At 45.0% G+C, this 12,167-nt stretch overlaps 1 protein-coding gene across 6 annotated transcripts in view; it reads right to left on the bottom strand.

The window, feature by feature from the left end:
- Positions 1-12,167, bottom strand: part of PISD (phosphatidylserine decarboxylase) — a 46,876-nt gene that overhangs the window by 6,286 nt on the left and 28,423 nt on the right. For 5 of the 6 annotated variants that reach the window (XM_074972849.1, XM_074972848.1, XM_074972847.1 and 2 more), the window contains 5 exons: positions 10,365-10,530; positions 7,487-7,723; positions 6,755-6,893; positions 4,429-4,575; positions 343-503 (listed from right to left, as the gene is read on the bottom strand). In XM_074972849.1, coding sequence (XP_074828950.1) covers positions 343-503; positions 4,429-4,575; positions 6,755-6,893; positions 7,487-7,723; positions 10,365-10,530 — 850 coding nt within the window. The remainder of the gene's footprint in view (positions 1-342; positions 504-4,428; positions 4,576-6,754; positions 6,894-7,486; positions 7,724-10,364; positions 10,531-12,167) is intronic. The other variant, XM_074972850.1, reaches the window with a different exon arrangement.

Raw genomic sequence — 12,167 nt, forward strand, 5'->3', positions numbered from 1 at the left:
GTGGATTTTAGTATGCTCTATCCATTTACTAGGATTGACAACTCCCTATGCCTGGCCTACAGTTTCAAATAGTAACATGCAACAGTGCTAAATACAAGGTGGAAGAAGAAAAGATCTGGACAGCAGACACCCCCTTCACATCCTGGTCCTGGACTACATTAAGCTAATGAACAGTCGTGCCAATTGAGTAATACTCGGTAGAAAACTTTTGGGTTTTAACTTTAGCTTGATATTAGTTATGAGGAAATCAAATAATTAACCAGCCTTGTTTCCTCACATGAGTTATACAGTACCACTGACTCACTAACAAAGTGAGACTTCAAAGGCAGGATTTGTACTCACCCGGTCGAAGTAGATGCGGATGGAGCCAACATTTGTGGCTCCTACCGCTGTTAGGGAAAAAAAGCCATGTTTCCAATCACCAGTAAGTACAACCCGCTCATTATGGCAGAAGAGTTCCTTGATCCAGCGGGCAACACCAGGATTCACAGACATCAGGGAGCCTGTAGTAAACAGGAAGAGCAAGATGAAATATTCTTTGTTCTTGCAGCAGTATTTTGATAGATTTAAGGCACAATAATTTAGAGACCAACAAAGAAAGGCCAGATTAAAGCTCATTTCTAAGAAGTGAGACAAATACTAAGTATTATCAAGAATATGAAGGATCAGAAGATGCACAGAGGTTCTGTTGCACTGTGCACAGCAAATAAAGCCTTCAGCTGGGCAGTAGCAAAAACAGAACGGTTACTAAGGGTATGTCTACACTGCAGCTGGGAGTATGGTTTCTAGCCCACGCTTCCAGCTGCACTGTAGATACACTAGGTGGGGAGCAGATAACACTTGAGTGTTCTTTAGCTCATAGGTTTCGGAGTAGCAGCCATGTTAGTCTGTCTCTGCAAAAAGAACAGGAGTACTTGTGGCACCTTAGAGACTAACAAATTTATTAGAGCATAAGCTTTCATGAGCTACAGCCCACTTCATCAGATGCATAGAATGGAACATATAGTAAGAAGATATATATACACATACAGAGAAGGTGGAAGTTGCCATACAAACTGTAAGAGGCTAATTAATTAAGATGAGCTATTATCAGCAGGAGAAATATGTGGACTCTCTCCTCAGGCCCTACCCAAGATCCATAAACCTGGAAATCCTGGACGCCCCATCGGCTCAGGCATTGGCACCCTAACAGCAGGATTGTCTGGCTATGTGGACTCTCTCCTCAGGACCTACGCTACCAGCACTCCCAGCTACCTTCGAGACACCAGTGACTTCTTGAAGAAACTACAGTCCATCCGTGATCTTCCTGAAAAACACCATCCTGGCCACTATGGATACAGAAGCCCTCGACACCAACATTCCACACAAAGATGGACTACAAGCCATCAGGAACAGTATCACCGATACAGACACGGCAAACCTGGTGGCTGACCTTTGTGACTTTGTCCTCACCCCCAAGTATTTCACATTTGGGGACAATATATACTTTCAAGTCAGCGGCACTGCTATGGGTACCCGCATGGCCCCACAGTTTGCCAACACTTTTATGGCTGACTTAGAACGCTTCCTTAGCTCTCGTCCCCTAACGCCCCTACTCTACTTGCTCTACATTGATGACATCATCATCTGGACCCATGGAAAAGAAGCCCTTGAGGAATTCCACCATGATTTCAATCATTTCCATCCCACCATCAACCTCAGCCTAGACCAATCCACACAAGCTGTCAATTTCCTGGACACTGCTGTGCTAATAAGCGATGGTCACAGCCACCACCCTATACCGGAAACCTACTAACCACTACACTTACCTACATGCCTCCAGCTTCCATCAAGGATACACCCATTGTCTACAGCCAAGCTCTAAGATACAACTGCATTTGCTCCAATCCCTCAGAGAGAGACAAACACCTACAAGATCTCTATCAAGCATTCTTAAAACTACAATACCCACCTGCTGAAGTGAAAAAACAGATTGACAGAGCCAGAAGAGTACCAAGAAGTCACCTACTACAGGACAGGCCCAACAAAGAAAATAACTCCACTAGCTGTCACCTTCAGCCCCCAACTAAAACCTCTCCAGCGCATCATCAAAGATCTACAACCTATCTTGAAAAATGATCCCTCACTCTCACAGATCTTGGGTGACAGACCAGTCCTCGCTTACAGACAGCCCCCCCCAACCTGAAGCAAATATTCTCCAGCAACCACACACCAAAAACACTAACCCAGGAACCAATCCTTGCAACAAAGCCCGATGCCAACTCTGTCCACATATTTATTCAAGTGACACCATCATAGGACCTAATCACATCAGCCATGCCATCAGGGGCTTGTTCACCTGCACATCTACCAATGTAATATGTGCCAGCAATGCCCCTCTGCCTTGTACATTGGCCAAACCGGACAGTCTCTACGCAAAAGAATAAATGGATGCAAATCTGACACCAGGAATCATAACGTTCAAAAACTGGTAGGAGAACACTTGAACCTCTCTGGCCGCTCAGTAAAAGATTTAAGGGTGGCAATTTTGCAACAGAAAAGCTTCAAAAACAGACTCCAACAAGAAACTGCTGAGCTTGAATTAATATGCAAACTAGATACCATTAACTTGGGTTTGAATAGAGACTGGGAGTGGCTGGGTCATTTACACATTGAATCTATTTCCCTACGTTAAGTATCCTCACCCTTTCTTGTCAACTATCTGCATGGGCCATCTTGATTATCACTAAAAAAGTTTTTTTTTCTCCTGCTGATAATAGCTCATCTTAATTAGCCTCTTACAGTTTGTATGGCAACTTCCACCTTCTGTGTGTGTGTGCATGTGTCTATATATCTTCTTACTATATGTTCCATTCTATGCATCCGATGAAGTGGGCTGTAGCCCACGAAAGCTTATGCTCTAATAAATTTGTTAGTCTCTAAGGTGCCACAAGTACTCCTGTTCTTTAGCTCCTATCACTATCATCCAGCATGTCCGAGGTCCTGCTACATTCATCCCCTAGAAACAACAGGAGTTGAATGAAGGGAAAATATTTATGCCAGAAACTAAGGCATATTAACACCCCTCCACACATGATATATCAACCTCATTAATTTTTGCCCTGGGCTCAGACCACAGTATTTCACCCTAATGCCATCTCTCAGAGTTCACAGCGTCACTGTTACATGCCCTGAAAACATTGCTATCACCAAACAGGCAAGGAGGAGGAACCCAGCTACCTAATGAACTCAAACCAGAACAAGCCTGTTTCTGAGCCTGGATTACCAAGTGCTCCACAGGAGCTGACTAAGATCTGACTACACAACAGCTCTACCTCTAAAGTCTAAGGACACAGGCAAAAGTCTTTATATCTAAGGGATGAGCTCATTGGGCTGCCTCGCCAAAGCTTTAGGGGAAAAACACCCCCCACCCCAGCCAACCCCACCAGTCTCTCAAATGCCCTTTGCAATGTGTGAAGTGGTTCTGTAGCACTACAGATCTGAGTCACCAGAGCTGGCCAGATGTGAACATGAAGGATTAATAAATAGATCTAGAATCCCGAAAGAAAATGAATCACAATAGGAACCTTAAAGGTTTCCACCCTGTCACACAATACAGGGGAGCACACAGTGCATTAGAATGTTTCATTCTGTACTCCTCTGCACATTGCTCTATTTCAATGGATCTCCTGGCAGCATTTCCCTAAGAAACCCCTGGCTTAAAGGGTTTACTCAGCCACAAACCTTAGCTTCACGCTGAAGCTTGGCAGATCAACTTTCTTGCCAGGTCTTGTCTCTCTCACACATAGCATCTGAAACCGAAACCAAGTCCAACTCCTCTCTTTGTTCCTAGGTAATTAAAAAAATGAATTTCCATCTGCTGGACTAAGGAGCATGACTGTCTGTGAAGGAGAGGGCAAAACTCCATAACCCCAATTCAAATCAAGTGATTGTGCTTAGTGTCATCCTCTGAATCTCTGATGTGCAGGGTTATCCACAACAATCAGATGCCCCTCTAGGACATCCTCTCTTTTACCAGCAACAGGGCAGTTTACTGTGGTGGGTGGGGAATGCCCTTGTTCCCTCTCAAGATGCTGACTGGCATTCTTCAAGCTCTTAACAGCCATTTCAGTAAAGTCTGCTGGAAACAGATCTGGGTCTCCGTACACCTCTGTGTTTACTTGAGAGAATTAGGTCTGTTGAGAAACCAAGTTATCCATCTTCAACATTACCAATTTAACTTAAATATCAGACTATTAAGCCCTGAAATTCGTTAGCACAGTATTCAGGATTTTGGGGAAGCATGATCCTCAATGTTTTTTTTATGACAAACAGCTGCCCTCTGATTCTCTAGCACATCACCATTCAAGTGCTCTGACTGAGGCATCTCTCAGTAATCTCCCTGCTTTTACACCTGCTCTGTTTCCCCTTCATGGAAGTAGAATCCACCTGGGAAGTGGCGTCTGTGCGACACTCTCCAGTCAGTGGGCGAGTGGAAGCAGTGATAGTCCCCAGGCGCCAGGTAGATGACACAGTGATAGAGCTCGTTCCCCTCCTTTGTGACTAGCTGGTTCTGGAATGAGTTGCAGGATGAGGCTGCAGTGGAACAGCAGAAGACAAAAGGGGTTAAAAAGAACAACCGAAATAATCTGTGAGAGAATGTATTGTGAGACAAGGCTCCAATGGGAAATGTGCTACTAGGATACTCAGAAAACCAGTGTTAACAGCAGATCACTAAATACAGCCCACAAAGTGACTCTGGGGGCGTTCACTGGCAAGAGAGCTTACATAGATGAATCAGCAACAGAATTCCAAACATGTAATATCCCTCAGTGAACACACTTGTTGGGACCATGCAGAACCCTTTCAGGGTACATGGTAAGGAGAGGAGTCAGCCTTAAAATTAATTCCTTGAATGTCTTCAGTGTTGAGCATGCTCTCAGGCCACACCTTCTGCAACTATAAACTAAACATTTTCTTACTTGTGTTATTAACAACCCTTTGATTACTAAAACAGGAAGAATTACGGAAATCCAATTTACTTCTCACTACTGATGCTGTTCACTTTTCCACTTCCTTCAGCTTGGACAGTGAAATCAGACTTGTCAGTGTTTGGGTTGGGTAAAGGCTTCTGGCAAATTTTGTAAATTTGATTTTACAAAAATCTACATTTTACGCCACGCTGAATTGACAGGGTTCCTTAACTCCTAAGATTTCATGTAAACTGGAGGCTGATACTTGGATCATAGAGGGGGATACAGAGCATGCAGTGGGAGGGATTTGCCTTGTCAATTTTTCCTTTGCTTGCTCCCTATTACTTTAGGGACAATTCAAGCTGACCGTATGTCCCTCTTCAAAGGCCCATTGTGGCTACAGGAAGCTTTGAAAGAAGAGTACCCAGAAGGTAGTTCTTCAAGGCCAAGAATCAGCATTTTAAAAAGCTCGTGTCCCTTTAACACACAGCTAGGTTTTAAACATCTTTGAAGTCCAAGCCCAGAAGAATCCAAGGAACTTTAAAGAGCCCCAGCTTCCCCAGACAAAGCAGCAGGGGCTTGAGACGGAGTCTCATAGAACACAAATAATTTGTCTTAAAAGACACCTCAGAACTATTGGGGTGTAATGTCCCAGCTTACAAAATGCTTTTAGTTGCATTTGCATACACATCACAAAAACAATTCTGGAGCTTTCAAAAAGGGCTTCTTTCTGTCGCATATTGCCTATACACAGGTTTAACACAAGATCCTGACACGCAAACCAAGGGCTTTGAAGACAGCTCTATCTCCACAGAACAGGCACAGCAAAGACAGTGACAGCACAAACTTCCTCACAGTGCCCCAGCCCTGACCTAAAAGGCAGACCTCTAGGCATGAGAGCAGAGATCAGTCTCCATGCAGGGGGTGCTGCTGCATAAATTGGGTCCAATAGACTAGTTCATGGATCTCAAATTACCAGGAGGGCCGCATGAAGACTAATACATTGGTCCGAGGGCTGCATCACTGACACTGCCCCATCCCCCTGCTGTCCCTGGCCCCATCCCCACTCCACCCCTTCCATGAGGCCCTGCCCCACCTCTTCTCATCTTCCCCAGCCTCATTCCAACCCCTTCCCCAAAGTCCCCACCCCAACTCTGCCCCCTCCTTGCCCCTATTCCAACCCCTTTCCCAAATCCCCGCCCCCTGCCCCACCCCTTCTCCACCTCCTCCCCTGAGCATGCAGCTCTCCGCTCCTCCCCTCTCCCTCCTGGAAACCACCAAGTGCCACCAAACAGCTGTTTGGCAGCAGGAAGCGCCTGGAGGTAGGTAGAGGAACGGGGACGAGGCACACTGGAGGGGGGAGCCTGACAGACACAGGAAATAACTGGGGCGGGGGGGACGGGACCCTGGACTAGTTCCTACAGCTTCCATCTTTGCTAGCCAAACATCTGGACATGTTTCAGCCTCCCAGCAGGAGCAAGCCTCGTTATGGTCACAGACCTTGAAGTTACCCAGAATCTACCCAATATAACCATGCACTTGAGGGAACTGAAAAGTTAAAATGTAAAATGTAGAGAAAAGGGCTGAATCTGAGGCTGCAAGTGAGGGACAGGCTACTAAGGAGATAGAGGAGTCCAACATGGAACATTACACCCCACATGTTATTCCTCAGTTTGAGCTATAATGAAGCAGAGTTGCCTATGCTGCTGGCAAAGATTTGAGAGCAGATAGCTATGATTCACCCCGTCCCTGCAATTACCAGGAACAGTGAAATGACAGAAACAGGCTAGGAGGCAACTTACTTTGGCTAAACTGCACGTCTTCTGTGCTGGTGCACGGACCCAGGAAGGACTCCAGCGAGTAGGTGACACCCTTCACCTGTTCCACTTCGCAGTTTTTCACTTGTCCAAAGTTCAGAATCTTTCCATCTGAGGGACTGATCTACAGGGAACAAAAAAAGTAAACTGCAATGAAAATCCATGCATCTCTCACACTTAGCCATCAGAAACACAAGTCCACTGATCATCTGAACCCCAACATTTCACATCTCTTCCCCTTTATATAACCTCTCGCCCCCACACAGGGATAAGCCTAGCCTCTTTTTGTATCAGACCTTTGATATTTTCACAGAAAGAAAGGCAAATAGGAAGGCCCATAAGTGAGATCCAGAAAGACCATTATTTGTTCGAAGTGAATGCCAATGCTGTGACCACTACAGAGACTTTGAGAGCACCTGGTCCAGTCCAGTGTCTCGAATAAATCAGACTGGACTTTTACCTACCCCAACCAAGTAGTTCAGTTAGGGCCATGATCTGTTGCCATACAGACAGGCTGGATATGGGTGTAACCAAGAGCAACAACCCATACAGAAAAGGGGTGAGTGACAGACCCACAACTGCAATATTGGAGGCCCAATATTCAGAGTTTTGGCCTACAGACATAGCACACATTCCAAGGTGAGGGATGGGAACATTTACACGTCAATGTGTAGCTTCTCTGGAACAAAATAAAACATTGCAAACCCTCCTCCTCACCACACTGTGATAGCAGCAGACTGGCCGGGACTGGGGCTTCAGCTTCCTGCGGAAGAACTCGCTCAGGTTTCTATAGTGATGAAGATCTTCGACAGCTGCTTCTTTCATGTTCACTCCAAATGTCCAGATATACAGGCTGTAGACAGGCTTCCGGAGCCAGGTGGGCAGCTCGACCTGGTTCAGACGACCCCAGGCTCGTGAAAGCAGTCGTGTTGGTACGGATTTGTACAGAGAAACCTAGAGAGAAAGGTTTCAGAGTAGCAGCCGTGTTAGTCTGTATCCGCAAAAAGAAAAGGAGTACTTGTGGCACCTTAGAGACTAACCAATTTATTTGAGCATAAGTTTTTGTGAGCTACAGCTCACTTCATCGGATGCATTCAGTGGAAAATACAGTGGGGAGATTTATATACACAGAGAACATGAAACAATGGGTGTTACCATACACACTGTAACGAGAGAAAGGAATCACACCATGCTATTTCTGTTCTTCCCACTGCTCTCAGCCCTTCTTCCCTTTGCTCCCAAAATGGAAGAATCCAATTCATTCCTACTGTGACTCCCTTCACTTCAGTGGAGTTACACCAACGATGAATTTACCTTGAAGTCTTCAATAAACCAAGACCAGAACCTTACCCTCCCTGCCCCCATGCTGATGTGTAGGGATGGGGGACAGATGGAGCTAATGTAAAACCCTTACAGCGAAAGTAAAGCCAATTAATGTGGATGTTTCATCTGTTTTGAGAAAGATATAAAAAATCCATTTTGTCAGTATAATTTCTGTTGTTGTTTTTGTTGCCTTAAGGCAAATAATAAAAGCACAAACCCATTCTTCCAATCACAGCACAGAAGTCCTGCCAGCCAGCTACAGTGGAGGGCAGCTACAATGCATGCACCCTCTTCCCCTTGTATGCTGAAGCTTCATATGCAAGTTAGTGGAAACTGCTCCCAGGAGGCTCACAGAGAAGCTGTGCATTTGGGACATTCTATTACAGCACTAATTGGAGGCAGTGAAACAATATATTTATTTTTGTGAACAACCCAAAGAAAACTGACTTAGAAATACATTTCTGTTGGCGTTTCAATGCCTAGTGTGTTGCTTCTCCCAAGCCCATCTATTTCTGGAATTATAAAGTACCTTGTCTACACATAAAAGGTGCACTGCTTTTAACTATACTGGTATAATTAAAGCAACACAACTCCTCTGGTGTGGACACAGTTACACTGTTCTTATACCAGTGTAGCTTATTACCATAAAGACAAATAAACTATATCCATATATTGCACCTTTCTACTGGCATAACTGTGCCACACTAGGGTTTATACCAGTGTAACTATAGTGGTCGAACAAACAAAAAATCACACCCCAAATGATAGCTTTATCAGTAAAAGAACTGTGTGTACACCAAGTCTTGTTGTTTGGGCAATCCCCAAAAACTCACTCACCTGTTGTTTGTGGTACGTGGTATCACCCACACAGCTCACGAGAGCATGTTGTAATCCCAAAAACATAGAGGAAGGCTGGAGCCTTCTGAAATAAGTTTTACACAGTAAGCTCTTTTCTGCAAACCTCTGGTAAAAGTTTGCAGAACAGGGTGGCTGGCTAATTCCAACTCCGAGTAAAAGGGTTCTCTCATTTCTTTCCTAAGAGGCACTATTTATTCTCTACTATATGGGTATCCCTCAACGTTAGGACCTGCAGAATGTAGCAATAAATACAGACCCCTCCAGAGAGCTGGTCTTTTAGCCTGTATGTTCTATTAAGCAAATCTATTTCACCTGCTAATGGATAATACTCCACTCAACTCACCTTCACTCAGACCAGTCCAGTATTCTGAGTATTGACTGTGCTATGGATGATGCTTAAAAATAAAATCCAACCATTACAGAGAGAGCGAAAGAGCATGTCAGCTTAATCTTACTTCAGACTGAAATGTTTTAAACCATCTATTGTTACAGGTAACACTTTAGACCATGACAATAGAAGGATGAGAGAGAAATATTGCTCTGTTTTTTCTCGTGTTTACACTTTGCACATTTGACAGGCCTTGGACAAAGTCAGTTTCATGGTATCCCTGTAGAAAGAATTTCACCTATTTGTGTGGTTTTCCCACAGTCACAGAAGAGATTTAAAAAAAAAAAAAAAAAAGGGTGGGGGGGTGATTGCAAAACCACAAAAATTGGGAAGACAACTTGGGGACAGGCGCAGTGCCTGAAAATACATACTTCACTTTTGCAAGTGATGGGGTTTCAAGTTGATAGTCTCTGTTTAATGAAATAGCTGTCAAAATGGCATCCTCTCAAGAGCAGGCACATTTGTATAAGTATGCAGGTCCATGTACTGAAACAAAATTTCATCGTTTGAGTCAGGGATGCCTGCATTAGCACATCCTCTGGGCAGTCAGCATTCCAGGCACCCAAAAAGGAATTGAACAGCCAACCATTCTCACACACAAATTGCAGCAGCAGAGAGACTACATGAATGTGTCCATGAAAAGGGATGGAGAAGAGGCGTGGTCTGCCTTAGCCCTAGCTCTGATATTTGTGGGTGTTACTGTCTGAATAAATGCAGCTGTTTCCACTGATTCCCCAGCTTGGGAACTTGTTTGTTAGGGGATCATAACAAATTCTATGCCCTGAAAATTCATCGTCTGTCTCTGAAAGGAGAATTACATAATCCCTAAAGCTTCACCACAAAGGAAAAAACCACACACAGTTGGGGGAGAGGAAGGTATGAGCTGCAGTTCTGCTTTAATATCAGCCATCAGCACCATGCTGTCTCCAGCTCTACTGTAGTCTCCCCCTGCTGCCAGCCTCCCTCCATTATAATAGTACATTTGCCCCCAGGGTTGTTACAAAGGAGAGACCTGCTCACACTTACCCTGCTCATAGGCCTCCATCCCACTCTGGTCAAGGGTTTAAGAGCACCGAAAGGCAGAAGATAATAGAGAATAGTCAGAGGCCAAGAACGGAGTTTCAGAGCAGGCCTAGACATACAGCTCAGCTGGCCCAACCTCCGCCTCAGGGCCAGCTGGGGGAATTGCAACCTGTAGGATCACATACACACACAAAAGGGTCAGCCAACTCAGCCTCAGAACCACCAGCTCCTGACAGAGTTTGTTCAATGCTTGTCAGTGATTCTGCAACTCCCTGACTTTGGTTCAGATCTGCTCCTTTCCCAAAATACAGGAGCAGTTCAGCTCAAACATGAGAATGAGCTGCCCAGGGCCCGGGGCACAGGACAACTTCCATTATTCATGCCTACCGGCAAATTAATTAAAGGCAAAACCTTTTGCATTAGACAAAGGCTGAGCTACAGGTGAAAACAAGGCAGCAACTGGTCCAGCCAGGTAACGCTAGAACATACACAATATGATATGGAACACCAAAAGGGGGAAAACCCAGGAACTTCTTTCAAACACCAGAAGAATAAGTAGCTACTCAAGAGGAAACATTTGCCTGTACCCTCTCCAGCTCTGGAGAGTTAGTGTGATCAGCCCAATAAAGCACTTTGAAAGCTAGCAATCTAGGATTCTAGGAATAAAATCCCTATTTAGGGCAAAAGTGTTAGGCAAGTGCTAAGGAAAGAACAGATGATATTCCAGTGAGACAAACAGCCACAAACCCAGGGCAATGTCGTCTTTGGCTCCAGGATTTCAACAAGATCTGGCATAATGGGAATCCTGCATTTCAGAAGTTCCATCCACAGTGCTGTTCCTACATGCAATAGTGGGATGAAACTGACCTAATCCTAGGCTCTCATTCTGTTGGGAGAGAGACAGCTGCAGTACCATAAGCACAGTGTGCTCCTGCTAAGGGAAAGGGAAGTGCATATACTTGCTCCTCTCTCCTGCCTGTTTTTAGCAGCAGCAAGAGGGACTCATGCCTGTACCTCCTGGTCTCATCAGGTGAGCCCCAGAAACAGGCAGCAGCAGAAACTGTCAACATCAGACAGTAGCCATCTGGACATAGACACAATAAAGTCAGGGTAAGTCCTAGAAAGGATCACAAAAGCCACTGGGGTCAAACTGAAGTGCTCCTGCAGCAGGCCTGCTAGCAGTTGGTTCCATCTGGCCAGCTATTTAACACTTCAGAGACAAACAGAAGTGGGATTTGTGAGTTAGTGCACACTGCCCAAAGAGCAGAGGTCAAAAGGCACCTTTCAGGTTTTACATTTCTTATTGGGCACCTCAGTCTTAGACAGATGATACAAGAACTAAAACACACATACTGCCAGCGTAGCAGGGTAATCATCATCTATGGCCCATTCAAACTTTGGCCTCTTAAGCAACTGTGTTTAGGTGGGGTTTTTTGTGATGTAGATGCCTGAATTGAGAACAAACTCATTTCACACAAAGAGCCATCAGGTGGCTGACAGACTATGACTTGTGGTCATTACCAGTCTGGGCCAGAATTGAACCAGTGACTCAGCATGGAAAAGCTCCAAACCTCATTCCTGTTTCCATGAGACATCTCATTCCTCCAGTTTATGCTGTGTTTGAGTCTTCCCTGGGCAAACTCTCTTATTCCTTTCTTCTCTTGGGATCTCCCCGGGGTACCTCATGCTTAGCCTCATTCTCAAGATTTCCTGGGTCTCATCATTAGGTTAATGTCCACCCAACCCAGGACAAAACATTCAGGTCTGTTTGGCACTGTGCTAACAGCTGGGGAACAATTCTTCTCC

This window comes from Natator depressus, chromosome 15 (assembly GCF_965152275.1).
Source record: "Natator depressus isolate rNatDep1 chromosome 15, rNatDep2.hap1, whole genome shotgun sequence".
Lineage (NCBI taxonomy): Eukaryota > Metazoa > Chordata > Testudines > Cheloniidae > Natator > Natator depressus.